The sequence below is a fragment of the Oreochromis aureus genome, linkage group 7, assembly GCF_013358895.1.
Source record: "Oreochromis aureus strain Israel breed Guangdong linkage group 7, ZZ_aureus, whole genome shotgun sequence".
Classification (NCBI taxonomy): domain Eukaryota; kingdom Metazoa; phylum Chordata; class Actinopteri; order Cichliformes; family Cichlidae; genus Oreochromis; species Oreochromis aureus.
The window spans coordinates 60,198,677-60,220,326 of record NC_052948.1 but is presented as its reverse complement, the minus strand read 5'-3'; the positions used below and the strand labels follow the sequence as shown (position 1 = coordinate 60,220,326).

General features: G+C 37.8%; 1 protein-coding gene across 1 annotated transcript in view; it reads right to left on the bottom strand.

Moving 5' to 3' along the window:
• Window positions 1-902: 902 nt before the first annotated feature.
• si:ch211-266k8.4 (TBC1 domain family member 10B) overlaps window positions 903-21,650 on the bottom strand; it is a 61,534-nt gene continuing 40,786 nt past the window's right edge. Inside the window, exons 13-15 of the mRNA XM_031738373.2 lie at window positions 20,394-20,506; window positions 15,886-16,158; window positions 903-2,514 (exon numbers count right to left, since the gene is read on the bottom strand). Coding sequence (XP_031594233.1) covers window positions 2,448-2,514; window positions 15,886-16,158; window positions 20,394-20,506 — 453 coding nt within the window. The 3' untranslated portion in view covers window positions 903-2,447. The remainder of the gene's footprint in view (window positions 2,515-15,885; window positions 16,159-20,393; window positions 20,507-21,650) is intronic.

Below are 21,650 nucleotides of genomic sequence, written 5' to 3'. Positions count from 1 at the left end.
GAGAGGGAGACAGATGGAATGATGAGTATAAAAGGAGTAGAAGTGGTGAAGATTATTAAGTTTAAATAACTAACAAAAAACACAGGGGGGTGGAAATGGAGGTGGCAGAGGTGAAGATGTTTACATTTTTGTTGCGTGTGGCCAGGATTACAAATAGGTATATGAGAGGGACAGCTGGAGAAAGAGTAGAAAGGCTGAGATGGTTTGGACATGTGCAGAAGAGGGAGAGTGGATAAACTGGAAAAGGGAAATTGGATTTTTCCAAGCAGAAAGAAACAAGACAGACCAGAGAGAAGAAGAACTTCTACTCCTGCACAATCGAGAGCGTCCTGATGGGAAACATCTGCACCTGGTTTGGGAACAGCACCAAGCAGGACAGACAAGATCTGCGGAGTGTTGCACTCGGCCGACCGCATCACTCGATCAGAGCTTCCTGACCTGCTGTCCATCTACACCAAGCGGTGCAAGACTAAAGCCAGGAAGATTATGATAGACCTCTCCCATCCCAACAATGGACTCTTCTCACTGCTGAGGTCTGGGGAAGCACTTCCGCTCCCTTAAGGCCAAAACAGAGAGAATGAGGCGGAGCTTCTTCCCCCAGGCTATTCGGGCCCTAAACCAGGTGTAGGACTGGACTCTCTCACACACATCACATCACCGCACGCACTCTGTTTAGTTGCACACTTCTTATAATTTATTTTTTCTTTCTTTCATAATTTTCTTCGTAAATCGTTACTTGCACAAGTTAAAACCTGTAAATTTTGTAGTAATCTGTAAATCTTACTGTCATTTAATGGTCGGGCATTGCACAGCAATAAACATTTCACCACATGTTGTACTGTGTATGGTTGTGTATGTGACAAATAAAATTTGAATGTGAATGAAAAGGCAGAGTTTAGAAGTAAACATAGATCAGTGTAAAACTTTAATCTTTGCAGTCATGTTAGTTTTTCCATTTAGCTTCCAAAACCAGTCACATCATTTAATTACTTCAAATGTGAGTTAACTACAGTATCTTAAATTAAAACAGTTGCATGACCTGAAATAGATGTGAAAATGTGTAAAGTTACTTATTAGGAAACCCTTTTAAAAGACATTTTCAAAAATATCAACTATTCCAGACACATCTGTGACATTTAACAAGCTGACTTCCATCTGCTTTTGTAACCCACATAAACCTGCATTATTCTACTTTGAACTGTGGGAGGTGAGATATCAGATTATATACACATACTGGCCTGAAATGTTGCCAAGTTTCAAATGTTAAGATCATGCTACCTAACAATGCAGCCAGAAGCCGCCAGCTTAGCTTTAGTACAACCAGCTGCTAACCGAGGGTAGATCATCCCCAAAACTCTATTTCAGTCATTCCATGTCAGTCAAATGTTCTTCTACTAGAAGGTGACGTAAACCATTAACGGTGTTAAACCATAAGCAGATTTACGGGGTCAGATTTACACACAAGCTTCCTGGTTAAAACTAACATCACATGAGGGACTCACAATCATTGAAATCCAAACCAAAGCTCTTGTGTTTTCTTGCTTTCCACAGTTCTGTACTTTAAGGTCTGATTAAATGATGCTAATATTGAGCTTTGTCATATTGAATGTAAACCACAGTCTCCAGTATCGAAAGCACACACTGCACACCCTGAACTTATTGATATTTATTGCAGTGCTACAAAAACATTCTGCTCTTTCTGTCCCTGCTATTTTTGAGTCTGGGGGAGGAATGACAGTTTATGTTTACAAGACAGTCCTCGTCCGTAGAATGTGGTCATTTTCAGCATTTTAACCAGAAGCCACCGCTTTTATCCTGGAGCACAACTGCACCAATAACCAATCAAACTGACCCAATTTCCAAAGCTTTTTCCACTCAATTTAAATGCAGTGAACACAAACATCAAAGACTGAGCACTGGTGATACTTTCTGGGTGTGACTGATAAGAGTTCCAATGCTGGTTCAAAATAATTACATAGTAAGACGGTGGTTTTGATAGTCTGATGAAAAACTGGCACGACCAAAGCAGAGTGCAGTTTGGGCATGCTCCTAAATAAATAACGTGTCACTTTTAAAAACAATATCATAATTTATTAGTGTCAGCTGCTAAAGAGAATAAAATGTCAATGTTAAGCATTTATGATTCTAGAAGAAATAAACTGCACCAGTAGAGAGAAAATAAGCACACAATAAAATTCAGGTTACACAATCAAACTACATAAAACAGTTAGCAGGTTTCACACTGCGGCTGATCTGAGATTGGCTATACAGCTCAGCACAAACTATAAAATCAGATTGACCTCAGATGATCTGGGTGTGTTTGAGGTGCAACTTTCTAATCACACATCCTTTACCAACTATTCTAGATCCCAAACCAAACTACATAGTATGGTTTAAGCATTGTATTCTTCCCTCGTTCCATCACATCTTTTCTTCTTCCTTCAGTGTCAGATCAGCTTCGACTCTTTGGCCTTCCTGAACGGGAAGCTGTTCTGCTGTCTGGATGACAACTCCCTGAAAGAAGACCGAAATAAATGTGAATAAATATTCAACTTTAGGGGAAAATAAACAAAAGTGGAGATAACATTAAATTACAAATCCTAGCAAGTTAACTGAACAAAAAGAAAGAAAGAAAGCAAACAGCTCCAAGGGCTTGATGGCACTGTGATACAGAAGTGCTGCAGTTTTTGACCCAGACATCTCTCTACTAACATTTAAATCATACACATTTAAATGTCAAGTATGTTCAATGTGTAAAGATACTGAATTTGTCACGCTGCAATAAATTCTAGGGACCAGCCAAACACTGGCATCATAGAATACTGGTAAATAAGATAATGTTTACCCGACATTCATCTAATGTGTCCAATCATTTCTGTGCTAAATGTTCAAAGAGAACATAATAAAGATGTGACACAGCGGTGAGCTGTGTTTCCAGAGGTGAGCAACCAATAATGACAATGAAAATGGGATGTCTACTTTTTAATACACAAGAAGAAATGTTTGCTTTGTTACATTATTCTTATATCATAACTTGGGTTGGTTCTCTAGCTTTAGCATTAGTTAGCATCATGAGAATACAAACACACAGCCAGAAGACTTCATAAGCTTATTTTGGCAGAATGCCTACATGTTGCTTCATCACATGCGTGTCTACAAAACCTACACACTGCAAGAGATCTTAAGCTTTATCATATAAGCAGAATCCAATAACGTGATTTTCAATCAAAGCAGTTTTCCATTTTAAACATTTACTGTAGGACAGGTTTCATCTCCTGGGAACAGCTTTTTAATACCTAAGCTTCCAGACAAATAAGTGACATGCCAGCAGACACAAACAACACTGGTGAGTTATAATTATGTTCTGGGATCTGACTGCTACACCCACATGCAGCAGTTTGTTTAACCCGATCGACTTCACACATTTAGTTTGGTTCATTTAGTGAACTAACATAAGCAAAACGACTTCATTTTATTTGCTGGATATCAAAACCAATTCTGTGGGTTTATTCAGTTATTAATTATGGTTTCCTGCATTTATTTGAAATGATCCCATCCCATCTATACCACAGCTCCTCTTAAATTGCACCACAGAAGATCACTCTCTGGAGCTCAAATGACATTTAGCTCATCTGCCAAAGCCAACAGACGTAGAAAATGTTCTTGGGTCCAAATAAACCACAAACAATTTTGTCCCCACCCAGCAGCTTATCTAAGAATCCATCAGGCGAAAACCAGCATCGTGGAATCAAATATTGTACAAACATCCTGAAAGAGGTTATGCATACAAAGCATGTTTGGATCAAAACAGAACAGCGCTCTGAATATTTCAGATACCATCTGTCCTTCCTTTATTTTTTTATTGTTTCTGTTTCTAAGGACTTTAAATATTTGACACAAAAACACTTCATACACACAGCCTTTGAACAAAATAAAAAAAAAGACGTACTGCCTGTGACACAAAGTATTATCTAAAATTCTAGCTATGGTTCACTGTGCACAGTGAGACCCCGTCTTTACCGTCAAGGCCGTTTTACTCTCCTTTGCCAACCAATAATAACCCAGCCTGCATCAACTCCACATGAAATAAACAGCAATTGAGTTTCTTGGATTAAAATGTCTGACTGTGCTGTGATGATGTGAAGGAGGACTTGTGACTGGAAGAGATATGCAAGTTTGTCTGTGTGAATATGCCTTTTCTCAACTCTGTGTTTGATTGACTCAGTGCTGTTTGGCTTGATTGTGTGTTTCTGTCAGTGTGTGAGAAGTGATTAGACTGAGCAGGTTAGCTATGGTGGCTTTAGCTGCATGTGGTTGGAGACAGATCCAACCTGATGCAAAACAGCCATTCACTGTGACCAGCCCTCAGTCTGGCCGTCTTACTATACAAGCCTGTGGAGGTCATTCAGTGAAAGAATTGACACTATGGTAATGGTGCTCCTTGACCTGGTCCCATACTATACAAGCATATGGCCAAGGTGGTCTTTATAACCATTTAAATGTTTCACTAAGCAGCACAACCCCATGGAGCAACCAGCAAGGTGGGCCCCACAGCATTCAGTGCTCAGCCTTTAAATGAACTCAAATAATCACTTTATATAGGCAAAGAAAGCCTATGGGGAAACTAAGGTGCCTCCAGGATTAACAGATACTCCCCCCCTCCAGAGACAACTGAATGGCACAAGAAATGAAAACATATGGCTCAAACAAAAACAAGAAATGACCATTTGGAGAATAATGCACCCCCTGCCACCCACGCACAAACACTATTAAACAAGAAAAACACTGTTGAACAATTGCTGGATCTGGACTTGCATGGCTAATGACTTTTTTGTGGTGTGTGCAGCTGGACAGTATACATGCCTGTGCATATGGGTGTGCTCTCTTCATTCAAGGTGGAAACCTAGACTTGTGAAAACCCTTTCTCCATGCAACAACCCACATTCAGTCACCATTCAGTTTGCGCGTTCCTGCCATTGCATTGACCACACTCAAGTTAACCCCAGACCACTTAAATGTAAAAAAACAAACAAAACAAACAACAACCCCAAATTGCCTGTAATCTGACATTGTTGCATTCATGGTTCAATTCACAAGGTACATAGAGAATATTTAAGTAAGTAAAATAGTATAAAAATAGTATAAAAAGTATAGAGAACGTTTTCTTGCCTAAAAGCACAGCCACAGTAAAAAGAAAGTACACCCTCACTCAACTCTAATGTGTGACATAAAAATGATCAAATCCTTAAAAAGTCTTAAAATGGTTAAAACAACCTTGGATGAACAACAACAACACATTACAACATTAACACGTATTATACAGGGTTTAACAAAAAATAAGCTAAAATGTATGAGCAATGTGTGAAACAAACATAAGTATACCATATGACTGAGTAGCCCATAAAACCCCTTTTAGCACAAAAAAGTTAGCCTTTTCTCGATGCTCTTATCAGTCTCTTGCATCGGTTGTGGAGGAATTTTGGCCCACTTTTTACAACACTGCTTCGGCTCACTGAGATTTGTAGGCAAATCATTTATGCACAGCTTTCATAGGGGCCCGTCACAGGGTTTTCATTTGAGCTGTATTGTTCTGACCCCTAAATCAATACACAAGGGACACATTGATTCGTTCTGTTAAAGGAACGAGAGGTTAAAGCATCAGCTCTATCAGGAATACATTTATCCAAACATATCTAACAAAAAGTGAGCACAATGAGCTCTCTTGACATGTTACAGTCTGACAGTCTGTAACTGTCAGACTGTTTGTCACTGACATATTTTAACATATTTCACTGTCGTGTCAAACAAAAACTGCTGCGTTAATGTAGTTTGCACTCATGAGGAGCTTCAATGGCACTACTAAAACATTTAGAGTGGGTATCAGGTTGGGACCACACTACAGAGAGATGGAATTTTTTTTAAAAAATACACTAAGATGGTTGTGACATACTCATGTCAAGCTCTGTCTCACACAGACACTCATACAATAAATCATGTAAAGCCTATTGTGTGTGTGGCACAGTAATGGGGAATAATGAGCTGGGTAACATCAGTCAGCTAAACTGAGCTCAGGTTGCTTCTAGTTCTTAGAGGCTGTGTGCACAAATGTAATCGGGGGAAAGTTACAAAATAAACATTATTGATGAATATATAGTAATGTATACAAGCACAGATATGGACGGCACATACAGGCATGAAAAGAAAAGTCATTTTTACTCTGTTGCTATTCTCACTCTCCTCTAGCAGACATACACCATGCATAATTTAAATTCAATTACACTGTAAGGAGACATAAAGGAAACAGGAGGGAGAGAGAGAGAGAGAGAGAGAGAGAGAGAGAGAGAGAGAGACACACACACACACACACACACACACACACACACACACACACACACACACACACACACACACACACACACACACACACACACACACACACACACACACACTATGGTACAGTGCTGCACCAGTAAAAATCTTTCCTTTGCTGTGACTCAGCAAGACCCACAAGCTGGGCTCAGGTACTCTTTGCTTTCTGCTTTACCTAACTTCTTAGTACATGATGCATCCATGACAAGTGACACCAGTTGGAGAACCACTGTGGAAATACAGCTGGGCACTGTTGCACTTACGAGTCTCCAGGTACAAGCACATTAAATTTAAGTTGAGTTAATATTACTGTTCCTAGACTGTTTGTCTTTAACCTGCACACACGCAACATTGTACTAGTTTGTTGACTGTGGCTAACAGTAGTAGTGCTAGAACAGCAGCCTTCAGATGCCTGTGCAGAATGTGGTTATGCATTACATCGACCAAATGATTATATGCCAACTTTACACTGACACAGTCCACATACAACAGCTCATTTTCTACATTAAAGTGTTGCAGAACCATGTTGGATTTGCACAGATGCCATTTATCTTAATCTTCACCTTAAAAAAATAAAACCCCCAAACTTCCTATTACATAGAAAAATCAATCAGGTGGCATTATAACATATCTGAACTAACAGGTAACTGCTGTTCTATATTAGTAGAATAAAGTTGTTTAACTTTATTCAAATAGTATTTTTGGCACCGACTAGCAAGAGCAGAAACGTTTAAACAGGTCTACAATTTATTTATTTATTTTTTTTTTTTACAGATGGCGCACTGGGTCTGCGCATCTACACTCACTAAACATCAACTGCAAAATTCTGATATTTAACGGGTAGTATTCATGGTTTGAAGTGGCATGTTAGCATGACAACATTTTCGCACAGCACAGAGAAAGCTGGTGGTTTAAAAATTATTTTTAAAGAGAAATTCCTCACATCTTCACCATCTGAAGGAAAAAAATAGTGCAAGGACGGGACTGAAATCACACACCTGTGATAAATGCAAGCAAGGGGATAAAGAGGAGCAGGGCAGTTGTACTGGGGGGGGGGTTTACAAACAGAATATCTGACTCTTACTTGACAATGCTCAAGTCTCAAGAAAACTCACTATGGCTGTATCTTTGTGATGTTTTGTCAGAGATTTCCTGTGTGGCCTCTCTTCTTTATTAACCAACATACAGTACTCCATTTTAACACGTCAGTGGCAAGTTCTGCATTTGACAAGCAGAAACAAAGACCTCAGTCATACATCAACAACCTTTACAGCCCCGTCTCCCTCATCCTGTCCTCAGCAGGTGTTTATACTCAAGATAGCAGACATCAGATACAATCTAGGCTACGGGTAATAGGAAGCTCTGGGAAGTTACTAAAGAACTCGAGCATGACAGTTTATTTAAAACAAGTAAGATGCCGATCAGGGTAAGCATAGACCACCTCATTTTCCCCAAACACTATTTTTTTTAAATATTAGTTTTATTTCACTTTAAAATGAAAAAAAAAAAAAAGTATTGAGAAATATCATCAAGTGATAAACTAATCCAGATATCCTTTAATTCTTACGCTTGGACTGATTTTATACATAGTGGGAGGAATTTTCAGGAATATTACTGCAGTTACACATTATGCTCATTTTTCCAGCTTCAAACTGTGTACCACAAATATCTTTAAACACATAAAACTTAAACAAGTATCAGATATATATGCCTGTTGATTATATCATGTTGCCCATTGTTCTTTTCCCAGGAAATTATCAGATAAATGAAGGTCTTTGCTAGGTCACCAGGTTCTTAAATCTGGTGATTCGATCAGAAAGTCTCTGACATAAAGCCTTCTAAAATCTTGAATTAATATCTTTGCACAAAATACCCCCATTGGCTGTGTACCAGAGGAATTACAGATTGCACAGCTTTTATCCAGGCTCTGTTTTCTTTTACTGGCAATCACAAAGGTCCTAGTGTGACAGTCAGCGACTTTAACCTGTTCCATTCATTGCTGTAACTATCATTCAAATCAAAGCCTTTCATTACGCTTACAGATAAACAACAACCTGACATGTTTCTGGTTGAAATCTCAACATTGCTGCCTTTTCCATTTTTCAGTAACAAAATGACAGTTTTCTTTGTTAAACCAGACGACAAGTGCGTACCTAACGGAGAAATTTACGCTCAATCCAATTTATTACTTCCATTTGGGGGAGGGGGGTATCCTTTTCATTCAACCCTTACAAAAACAGTGAGGTGTGGTCCATTCATGGTTCACTCACTTTTACATTTGTACCTGTTAGCTTTTGTTTGCTTTTCTAGATATATAGCAAGGTGTGGGCCAGTGGTGCCATTTAGTTACAGTAAGCTGTCCTGCTGCCTTGAGGCTGACCCCCGACAGTGCAAAGGTTAGCCCTTAAAATACTGTCAACATGGAAAATTGACTCTAATGAAATCAGAAATAGAAGTGGTAATAGTAGAAGTAACAGTACGCCCACATTCGTCAGTTCCAAAATAGCCAAAAATCACCTTTTACTTTGTTGTTGAAGCCTCCCAGGCTTCAGGGATGACGTGCCAAGTAGAGTGGGTGTTATAGAAGGTATGTATGATCAAGCCATAATCACTGCGTGGGATATCAGTGCAACTCCTGCTGTTTTTTTCTTTCTTTTGCTATGTTTTTATGCATGTGTGACCTTAAAATTCACACGGGTACAGTCAGGTGCATAAGCTCATATCTTTGCAGTAGTTGAGGCCAGTTTAAACACACAAAACGACAGCCGGGCATCGCTGGGAAATCTGGAATGATGTCATGAATGATTAAGACTATAGTGGTGTACTGTATCAAGGGAACAGCACTTAGGTGAAAACTGAATGAATGAATGAATAAATAAAAACATGGAAAACAGCAGTAATGATGACACAGTATAGCCTGTCATGATCAATTGAACCTGTCATGTTCAACAACAGCTGAGCATGAGAGGATTAGCAACATGTCACAGGAGCGACCGGCAAGTTGAGACCAGACTTGAAACTTTTTAGAGGCACATTGCTTTTGGCTGTCACATCACATAACTGGGTTTAGGAACAGCATGTACTAAATTCTACAGTCTTTTAATATTTTTAAACTGCCAGAGGCAGTGAGAGAGATATAATTATATACAAATGAAAATACAAAAATATGCTACAAGGAAAGGATAACAGACAAAAAGGAAAGATGCTGATATTATACTGTAATAGTGGTTTTTACTATAAATTTTTTTTTATTTTTTATTTTTTATCAAATTCAGGTCTTGTTTGTTGTGAATTTCTATTTCTTTATCTATTATTAAAAACAAAAACACAAAAACAAACTAGTGAGTGGTGATGGTTATTACTGAAGAAAAAAAAAAAAAAAAAAAGGTTAGCCAACTGTTAGCTTGTTTCACTGGCAGTTTTTTAGTAGTAAACTGAATGACAAAGCAGCACATAGGTAAGTAAAATTAAAAGTAAAACTGCAGCTTAGCTGAAAAGCTTTAGCAGACTTCCACTGCTTACATTAGCACACATTTTCAGTGCTGTAGCTGGTATGGCTGTGCATTGTCTTTATAGTGTGAACATATTAATTTAGTATAAACTTTAATATTCTTGCTAACAGAAGGAGCTTTTATATAAGACTCAGTCAAACAGTATGTCATGAGCACCGAGAACAATCGGCACTAAACATAAAAAGCTAACCATAAGTACCGTAAATCCCGGACTACAGAGCGCACCTGATTAAAAGCCGCATGCTCTAATTGTAGAAAAAATCAATTTTGTACTTGTACAGGCTGCACTGGATTTTAAGCCGTATGCGTTCCACTTGTAATATGAGATATTTACACAGAAATATTACACGTGAGGATTTTTAACGTTTAATTTAATCCGTAAGGTAACATAAATGTTATGGTAACATACAAAAATACATACTGCAAATGCTTTTTTTCCTCGAACAGCGCCTGTAACACGGCTACCTCTAAGTATACGTACGTATCGGTAACACACAAATTACGTTGCTTATGGTTTTTTTACGGAACAGTGCACAAACAACATTACAACGTCTCTTAACAACCGATAAAAATATACACCATATATACTACTTATCATTTTGATTGGTCTACTGTTACCAGGCAAAATGTTTTGGCCGCATGAAAAAAAAAAAAAAATGCATTAGCCGCACATCAGTATAAGCCGCAGTGTTCACAGTGTGGGGAAAAAAGTAGCGGCTTATGACCCGAAAACTACGGTACACTTCACACTAGATCTTATATGAACTTTAGTTAATGTACTGTCATCAATTTATCATTTCTGGGATTTTTGTTGTTACATGTTTTAAGATTGTGACTACACAGAGTAAAAAAGGCTTTAACATATAATAAAAAGCCTAAATGTGCTCAATACGTTATCCTATAAAGTAATAAACTATCCAGTGACTGAATCCATACTTTACTGGTAGTGTTCAGGGGATGAAGGTCTCACGTGATTGGCCAAAGTCCCACACACTGCAGTAATGCTCCCACTGTCCCTTTCTTTCTTGTGTTTGACCACTCATTCATCCTGTATCCTGACTATGCTGCTACATAACACTGCTACACCTGCATCTTAACAATGGTAAAGGTGGTGTGCGTGTAAATCTAGTACATCCATGCAAGCGCTCCACTTTTTCATGCACATAAAGGTTTTTGTTTTCCTTTTACAGCGCATTTCATTATATGTAGCATAAACGACTCAAAGGCACACATGCATTAGAGTACACATATATGTAAAACGTGTATATAACACATTTTACTACTACGCTGCTGCACATACATCCTAGATGAGGATCAGATGACAAACTTCAACCCCCTCACACACACACACACACACACACACACACACACTCTAATTGTTGGCTTGTACACTTCTGCCACGCTGCAGAGTCACATATGTTCTGCTGCAATAATGTGTGTGAACTTTTATTACTGCCTTCAACACATGAGGACCGCTTTACTGTGTGACTCTGTATTGTTGCCTACAGAGATACACACTTCAGTAGATTTATAAGACATCTGTAGCCTTGATATAAAGCCAGCACTTCTTAGTAAACTATTCAGTGAAGCTGAAATCAAAATACATGCCATTATTTGTCATGAATACAACGATATCTGTGTTATTATAATGCAATAGAAAAGAGATTAAAAAGAAATCCTTTACCAGACTTTGAAAAGTGAACCTGGCTGCAGTTAGATTTAATTAAAGAAACGAACACACCCAGTTTCTGTAAAGAGATGGCCGAGGGACACAATGTGTGTTTCTTAGTAAATGTCAGCTCACATATGTTTGTTCTAAGGAAAAAAACAAAACTAAAAAACTACCTTGAAAATTTACAATAAAAACAATATTCATAATAAACAATATACACTATAGAACACACTGTACCTAATTGCAAATGTGTGCTTCAAGCACAAAGAAGAGTGTTTGTGTGTCTGTCGCTACTGCAGACAAAATACTGGTTGAACTAGTTACTTGGCACCGTGTCAGTAATAATTGGTTTTATGACACTTGAGAGAAAAACATGTTTTCTTGTCTCCTAGCTTGTCTATCTTGTGTTTCTCACATGATCACATGACAGAAAAGAGAAGATGGATGGAGAGACAGGAGGATGCACAGGAGGATGGGAAGTTCTGTGAGCAGGCCAAGATCCAGTGGTTTTCAGAAGAGTGTTAAGTACAGACCAAAGCTGAATTCAAAGCAATTTCTAAAACAGAAAATATCTGTGTCCTGGCAAGGCATCGCGTAAACAAATTTAACTTAACCCTCTCCAAAAACCCCCAAAAGGAATTCCAGTCCTTTTTCTTCAGCTTCAAGTTTTGAGCTCTAGCAATTGTGTCGCTGTGATTAAAGCTTCCTAACATTAACAAATACTGCTGGGACAAAGAAAAAAGGCAACTGTTTAAAAGAAGGTACAATCAGTAGACAACTAATGACTAATGACCAATACTGTAAACAATCATCCTATCAGCAAACAGATTATAAACACTGAGAACATGTGTTTTATGTGTACACTCATTTTGCAGCCATGACATCAGGGTAAATTTGTATGCAGTCATCAAAATTTCGAGGACCCCTGATTTAAAGGACTAGCATGCTATCATTTGCTAACTATGGTCAATTTATCAATTAGTGTCATAACTGTAATTTTCAATTTTGTGCTGATGATGGTGTGAAGAGTCAAGAGATCACCACAAAAAAATTACAAAGTCATTCTGAATGAAACATTCATCAAATTTCATGACAATCCATTACCATCATGGCTCTTATTATGGTTCAAGCTTATTATGGTTCTGGTGACTATGAATGGAACAAAATGTTATAAAGCCTTTTCTTTTTTAAAGAAAATAACTGCAAAAATGATATTTCTAAGGCAATACAGCTAGCAAAGCACAACCCCCCCCCGATCAAAGCAAATTATTTATACTTTTTATAGGTTACAGTGTGCGGTATTTAACGTTGTATTTCACAATATGGCATCAAAATAGATAATATAGTCCCTTCTTTTATCTAATGTTTTTCAAAGTCTGAAATGATTGTTATTTATCTTAGAGGGGCTTTTAAGTCATCCTTGGTTTTAGCCCCCTTCACATACCTTTTAAACCTATTTTCTTCTTCTTTGATGAGGGTCAGCCAATTAGATTTAATCAGAAGGTGGGCGGGGCTTCTTTGTTTTTGTGTGCCTGCCTGCTTTTACCAACATACAGAAGCTGTCTAGGGCAGTCTGAAGCTTCAGCTTTTGATTCTCAGAAATTCTGGCCAAGTTTAATATGAGCTTCACATCTTTGGTTTGGTTATATCTTAAAAAAAGAAAAAAGAAATCATTCCCTGATGTGAGCTGCATGATGGAAGTTATGAAAAGGGGGAAAGTAATTTCAGGCTGAGAGTGTCAGGGCCTCTGGCAGGCAGATAGTGTCCATCACTGATGCAATGAATACAGGACAGCTTAGCTCATCTTCCTGCACATACCAATCCTATTGCCTTGTTTCCCACACTTTCAACTGCTCATTCCCTGATTTGTCACTAAGCGGTCACTTAATATAAAATTCCTAATGGTAATTAACTTGTTAAAGAAAAGTCATTTAACTTTGTGGATTCCTTTAATTAGATTATTGGGAGGGACACTATGTACAAAACGCGCATTGTGTGTAACCAACTCAACAGGAAAGTACTGTTCTATTTTAGTGCTGTGTGTCCCCACCCTGATAGTAAAACACTATGGAAAACAATGCATCACAACGAGGGAAGGAGGGGCTCATCACTTTCTCGTAGTCTGTCACTCACATACACACATCTTATAAAACCATTAGACCCACCATAAACACATTGGTGTTTACAGCAGGAAACAGTACATACTAATAAGGATCACTGGGAAATCCAGCTTTAGGTTTGTGGAACATGGCAGCCAGGAGTTTGTGTGTTTCTGTGGCTAAAATATGACATTTTATAGTATTAAACATTCATGACAGTAAAAATATTTTGACAAGCAAAGAAACATCAGTGGTGTACTATTAACCACTCCTGTCCCATAAATATTAATAGGATGAAAGATTAAAAAGTTGCACTTCAACCGAGCAAATGAATAATGAATGTTTTTGTATGGTGAGTAAGTCTGGTGCCATTTCCACATACCACCTGTTTCTAGAAAAGTACACACAGTGAAAGGTTAATGGATTTCATATATCATTGAAAAAGTCTGTGTTAAACAAATTCGTGGGGTCCACTCGATACTGTGTAAAGCCAAAAGTATAAATACAATATTCACTGCAACAATATAATATTATAAAGTATAAACACGCTAACAATCATAAGGCAGATGTGGATACAGGGTCTTAGAAGTGCTGCACAGCTTTTCCATATGTGTGTTAGATTGTGTCATCCAGTAACAGCTGTAGCTGAGTGAGTTACAGCTTCAATAAATGCTAATATCATGATATTCAAGGCCACTGTGCTCTCAGATATAGTGTTAATATAATCTTTACATCTTAGTGTTGTCAGTGTAATGGTGGGCAACAGGAGTGAGCCAATATTCTCTTTCACTTTCTTGTAACTCATAGCAGTATTACATTTACTTGTGGCACTTGTGTCTGAATTTCTCCTTGAAGTACCTCAAAATTGTATATTATTAAAATTCATAAATATTTAAGTGGCTGCTCTACATTGATTATCATAATTTGTATCACAAGTTGAAATTGTATCTGAATGGCAGGTATAGAAATAGGAAGAAAAATGGCTTTGTACTTCTTCAAACCTTTGACTCTTGATATTGATTATATAGCTGGGTTTGGGAGACATTACTTCATAAACATTCAGTGTAAGAGCCAGTCAGACTAATTATTTATGAAAGATAGTTAAATTATACTATATAGTAAATTAAGAAGTGTAGATCTGTATGCTGTAAGCTGGGATCTAATATTTTGTTACTGTTTAGATTCATTCAATGTGTCTTGGCTTTGTTTTTGGAATCTTGGAGGGTGTGGAGGATGGCAGTGTATGGAAATTAACATTAATCTGGCTTCCAGTCAACTTTGGAATTTTCTGTTTAACAAAAGCTGAAAAAGAAATTGGTTTCTGTGGCAGCTGTGACTGCCTGTAAAATAAGTACGCTTCCTTCAACCACATTATTACAGAATTACAAGCAGCTCATTTGATACTGTGAAACCTGATATGTTATGTGATGTGGTATGCTCTGCTTACCAAACTAATTTTAAGCTCGTCTCCAGCCGTATTCCATATCCGTTATCAGCCCATAAAAGAGTTTATTGGGCAGGTTACAGCCTGTTAATTAGCAGTAAGGTTGTCCCAACTTACTCATTAGAGTTACAATCTAGCAAATCCACAGTAAGTGAAACCATTTATGGAACATTTTGTCAAATTTTAAATGTAGTACATTTTTAGCTATTTTGTATCTTTTTGAATACATTCATACGACTGAAAACAACGAAGCCTGGCCGTTTCAGTTTACCTTTAAAAATTCACGTCTGTCTAGAACCTGTACTAACATTTTTTTCCCCAAATTAAGTTGTTAGTGTTAAGATTATTCAGTGTGGATTAATCAAAATAATAACTGTAAAAGTTGTTTCAAACCGGGCTAAGCCACTTTTAACTAAGGAAAACATAGGTGTTTATACAAAAGTCACGAGGATATGATATAAACCTCACAGTGTTTTCAGCTTTTCATATCTGTGTAATGTGGGACTCATTCAGAGAACACATTAGCATGCAGCACATTTATTTGAGGTCATTGGAGGATAAATAATTCAATCTGGGTGGAAGGAGATTTAATGACAATGTCAAATTAGTCTTTTAATGAAATTAATTTTATGCTCTCAGGCTGTGTACAACTAAACACCCACAACAATTAACTCTTTCAAGAATCTAATATTCTGTGACTCTGAGGAATAAAGTTCTTAATTATTCACTGCAGGAGGTATGGCAAGTCTGATGGCATTTGAAGGTGAAAAATGAATTTGTGGATCTTACTTGATGAGAGCTGTCCTGGGCGAGTCGTTCTGCTCCCCACTTTTAGGAACACTGGAGAGCTGAAGACTAGAAGGTGGACTACGGATAGATGGAAGAGTGGAGGAACAGACGGATGAAGCAGGAACAGAGGAGGAAGAGGAGGGAGGGGCCTGCTTAACTGGGCTCTTGACACTTGGAAGAAGACGGAAGGACTTGACTCTGCTGTGATTGCTCCGACCATGAGCCACCTTGCCAACAGGTCCTGTACCTGACCTCTTTAAGGTTTGCTCTGACCTGAAATACAATCGTACATGGCTGTAGTTAATTTGAATCACTTCACTAAGGGATATTTCTAAAATTAAATCTGAAATGTAAAAATTCATACAATGCAGTTAAAGTGATCAGAAGTTACTTGTACATGGGAATGAATACATAAAAACAACAGTAGCAAGGGGTGAGAGAAATGTAATGCTCACTGAACACATGGAAAATCTATAAGAATAAGAAGCAGGAAGATGCAATGTAATGTTTTGGGAGAATAAGGGAAGAAGCTAGACCTTGTGGAGTGCCTCATTAGGCTCACCTCAACCACATTATGATTTGGCACGATTCCATCTACATTTACACATGTATGTAACCTCACAACATGATCATTATGTAGGCCACGAACACACTTCATAACAAGTATGAATGAAAAATACTGAAAACCCCCCGAAATAACTGATGTGGGCAAGTACTTCAAACCTTTAGGCTACTTTAGGATGTTAAATTATGATTTTGGATTTCAGTGATTATGACAAGATAATCACGATAAAATTATGGCTTTTTTTGAGCATGAAGCTTGGTCTTATGCTTTAAATCAGGTCTGTCCCAATCATGTGTATTTCACCTTTCCTTAAAACTCCCATCTCAGAGACAAGATGACAAAGATCTACATAAAATGAACAAAAGTTAAAAGGTCCAAAGTAAAAGGCTTTGACAAGTAAATCTGTGGCTCATTCACAGATGCACCACCATGCCCACCATGTTCACCTCTCTCTCTTTTTTTCACCTGATTATTTGAATTTTAAGAAAATCCCCTCTTTAAAAAAAACAAAAACATTTTCTTCTCATCTTGCAGTTTTTGCAGTTATTGAGCAAACTCAGCTAGGGGCAAGTATAGCTTCTTGTTCCATCTCATGACAAACATCCATGTACTGTAATGGAAAATACAATGCAACTCAATATCTGGGATGGAATTACATAAAAATGATGCTAATGTCAAGACTTCAAAAGCTATTCCATACCATAAAGAACTTTCCCAAATAGATTTTGGATTCAGATTTGAAGATTATCAAATCTGTTGAATGTATGTAAGCCAGGTAGGGAGGCCAGGGGGAATTCTGAGGGACAAATGCCACAAAGGAACGCAGAGCATTCCTACGGTTGTCTGATGGACTCCTGTACGTCGCTTCATGTTTTGTCTACTGGTTTCTTAACAAATTCAACATGTCTGACAATATACCTCTGAGACAAAGGCTGAGCAAAAATACTCAAACACTGCACAGGGACAGGTATGTCACGCAGTCTTGGTATAATGTCAAGTGACTGTGGTATTCAAGTAGTGTGACCTCTTAGTGTAACAGGGGTCACACACTACCACCAATCCCTGAACTTTGACCCCGCTGAAGCTGGACCTACTTAGCCAAGTCTGATAGGATCCGACTTCTACGCAAGACGTTTTTCTTTGATGTTTGCTGTGAGCACTAAAAACTCTCAAGTCCTGGTTCAACATATCAGTTGTTTGTGAACAGATTATACAGAAAAAAAATCCTGATGCAAACTGAGTATTTTTGTTTGCCCTCAAGAGAAGAGAACAGAGCTCACCCTCTCAGTGACTTAATGATGAAATTAAGAACATCTTAGAAACCCTTTGCAGTAAGCAATGTTAAAAATGTATTTTTACTGAATCCTTGAAGCCCTGCTGAGAAACATAGCAAAAAGAAAAGAACAAAGCTAACAAACTGGATTAGATTTAAATTATGCAAAACTCGGCATAAGTGAGATGTGCAAAGGATTTTTTCTCATCATCTTTGTTCCTAATTTCACACTTGGGTGGTGTGAACTGCTTCATTCTCACTGACCTGCCATGACGAGAAATCATCTAATGTTTAAAACGTGTGTTCTTAATGTGACAACAATCTTACAGGCTAATATCAGGTTTAATTAATTTATATAATAACTTATAACAGATGTATTACCATCTCAGATAATGGAAAATAATTACCAATGCTATGATCCTAAACCTGCATTAGTGTTTGACTCTGAAAAAGGTATATCATCTAGTTATTATCATTATTTTTAAATACCAAAATATTTCTCCTTCTGTAAAAAACGCATCTGGAACGTAACTCATGTTGAAGGGGATTCAGTTTGGTTTTATTCTTGTTAAGACAGTAGACATTTTCACCACCTGGCCCTAACCGTCATCCACTAATTTGCCACCCTATTACAATAATCCCAGTGGTGACCCCTGGTGACCCACAGCCTGGTTACAACAACCTAAACCACTTGACACAAAGACAAAAGCTGCGAGGAATGACAAGTATGCTTGAAACATGAGCACAAACACATACACATGCGTGAGGACACACACATACACACACACAGGCACACACCACTAACATGAGTGTGACAGCCTATGAGAGGGGGAAAAAAACATTACAATGGGAGGATTAGAAGACTTTTGTGAAATTCTAAAAGCTGCTGAAAACCGAGTTGGTGAGTTTAAGTGACTGAAATTGTAGAAGTTTAAAAAAAATAATTAAATGACTGCATGCTATCATGCAGCAAGCACAATTTGTAACTGTTTGAGTTCTTATGTAAGGATTAGGGTTTCATTACATGGTGTTTGACAAAACCAGTGGCCTGATAGGCAGGTAAAAAAAAAAAGTATCCCAGGTAACAAAAACAGCAGGAAGGGTGTGCAAAATGGGACAGCGTAAGCGATTCACCTGCATTTGTGACTAAAAATGGAAACATCCAGACTGTTAAATGTATTTAGGAGTATGTGCACGAACAAAAACAAATGAGTATCAGCCCAAGCAGCCTCTATTATTAAAAATATTATTATTATGGTGGTAGTTCATTGTGGTGCTGCCAACTCTCCTCTTTGACACACACATACACACTTTTCACTTACTTCCATCCACTGCTGGTTTGTTTTACACAGTGAAAAAGCTGTTTAAAAACGAGGTAAGACAAAAGCTGCCCGTGTGTGTCTGCTTATGCAAATAAACTGCAAATCTGGCAGATTTCATGTAAACTTTGCTGCAGGATGACATCAACCATCCGTCTCTATGTCAGTGTGGTACCTGCAGCATGCAGGTGTGAGTGCAAGAGCATGGGACACAGTGTTTACTCCAACACATATATTGTTAAGATTTTAACACAACTGAAGGTTTTGACTGTTAAAAATCTTAGTGCTTTACAATAAATATTTAAGGTTAAGCTACCAAACCATATTTAAATGTAATTAAAATCAGTTAAATGTTTAATGGGCCAGTGAAACATAAATGAGACCAATAAAACGTGAAAATGTAACATTGACATTAAATGACCCCTTTCTGTAGTTTCCCTTTATATTTACTGTAAATAAAGGAATGAAAAGAAAAAAAAATACATTAGCCCAATCCTGTAGTTTAGGACATGTAGTTTTAAATACGGGTTTTTGCGTCCGTTTGTGTTGTTCCTCATGCTTTTAATTGTTAACTGTATTATGTATGTGTGGGCTAATTTGCATATGTGCATAACCACTTTTAAATATGCATGGGCGGTGGAGGTCACAAATCAATTTACTTCCAGCGCCTGTCCCAAGCCTGGATAAACACGTGTGGCATTAAGGGCATCTGGAGTAAATATGCACATGAATCCGCAGAGCAACCAAAAGTATCTACCTACTCTTCTTTTAAGTATGCATGGGAAAACCTCTCATACAGCAAAGTCCCTACGAGATAAAAGAAGAGTTTCTTGAATAAGCCCTACAAAACGTTTCATGCTCTGACAAAGGGACTGATGATGAGCAGCCCTCAGGACAAAATTATAATCTCACATTCCAATTTGTTAATGACTCATGCACAAGAGGTTTCTCACAGCCCAAACAGCTGCAGGGAAAATTTTAAGGGATTGAGGGAATCAAAGAGCCCACCACTTAAATGAGCATAAAAGAAAAGGTGTTGATGAAAGGAGAGGGTGTCATGAATTTGTTTAATGTACATAAACAAAGGGAGTCTGAAATGGAGAGAAGAGTAACGATGATATCAGAAGGTGTTAATGTGTATAAGCTTCAAAAAGATTTATTGTGGATTGTACATATTTCGTTGGAAAATCCTGGACAGACTCTGCGTCCGTTTGTGCTGTTCCTTTCAAACAAACAAACAAAAAAAAGAATCATCCACTGTGGAGCAGTGGACACTGTTCTAAACCACAGTCAAGCATAAAATTTAAAAAACATGGGTGAGCACAGAGATCTCATAATTAAACTTCCTTACCCTTCAGTTTTTTCGCAATCTTCTGCATCTCCCACAGTGACATCGTCACTGCTCTCCTGCACTACTGGCTGATTCGTGACGCCTCTCTGCTGGGTCCGCCTCCTGGATCGAATCTGAAAGAAGAAACGAGGAGCTGGTAAAGGAGCTGAAACCAGATGATTTGGGGCTGAATCATAGCGATGAGATGTATCCCATTCTGTCTCATCAGCTACAGTGACATGACTTTCACAATGTTATTAATTATGAATGATCATCAAGACGGTACTGTGTCATACCGACTGTGCGCATTTTCTATAAATTAAAAACAAACAAACAAACACACACACAAAATTAAATGCTACACAATTCGAGTCTTTACCATAAAGTGCTGTTGTTGATGTTGATTGTGCCAAAACTGAACTTCAACACTTTTATAGACAATGAACAGGGATTGTGTTTGGCAGACAGAAAACAAGCCAATAAAATCTTCTAAGAGTTATTCAACAGAATTAATTTAAGCTTCTTTGCACTGTATTTTCAATCTCAATTTTTTGTTTTCAAACTTTGTCTGCTTGCGGCACACTAGCTCAATTGGACAACTCCAATTCTTTTTTGCTGCTCTTTTTTCTATTATTTTTCACTTTCAGTTTTGAATCGATCGTCTTTATGTTTTTTTTAAAGTTTCTTCTGATTTGTTTCCAGGTTGCATGCCCAAAGTCTCTCACAAAACCCTAAGAAATCCTGTTATTCTGTCACTTGCTAGTGATTCATGGACAATCAGAGCTAGTTTGTTTGTGACAAAAAGGTCACTTTAAACAAAAAAATTCTGTTTATACAGAAAATCCTTTGTGTGCCAAGCTGTGGTGTCAAAGTGCAGTTCCAAACGAATGAACGGAGCTGAATGTCAAAACACAACCACCTCCAGAGATTTAGTGACCTGTGTGGTTTCATAACCCAACATGAAACGCTCCATCGATTTTATGCTCATAGCACTGTCGAACTGAGCTGTGCTGCTGAACATGACCAGTTTATTTATTCAGTCATCAGGCTAATAATGAAGAATTACACTAAGTAGACCCAGCTTGAAATAATAAGCATTTGTTTCCAGATATAGGAATGTGCCCTGACAAATAATCCTCTTTTTCCAAACTTACTGTAGCTGCTTCTGTGCTGGCACGTAAGGACAAACACTTGTGGTTAAAAGTTCAGAAAATCCTTGTTACTAAACATTATGTAAAGTCAGCATGGGGAGTACAGAGATAAGCCCTGCTGTGTCAC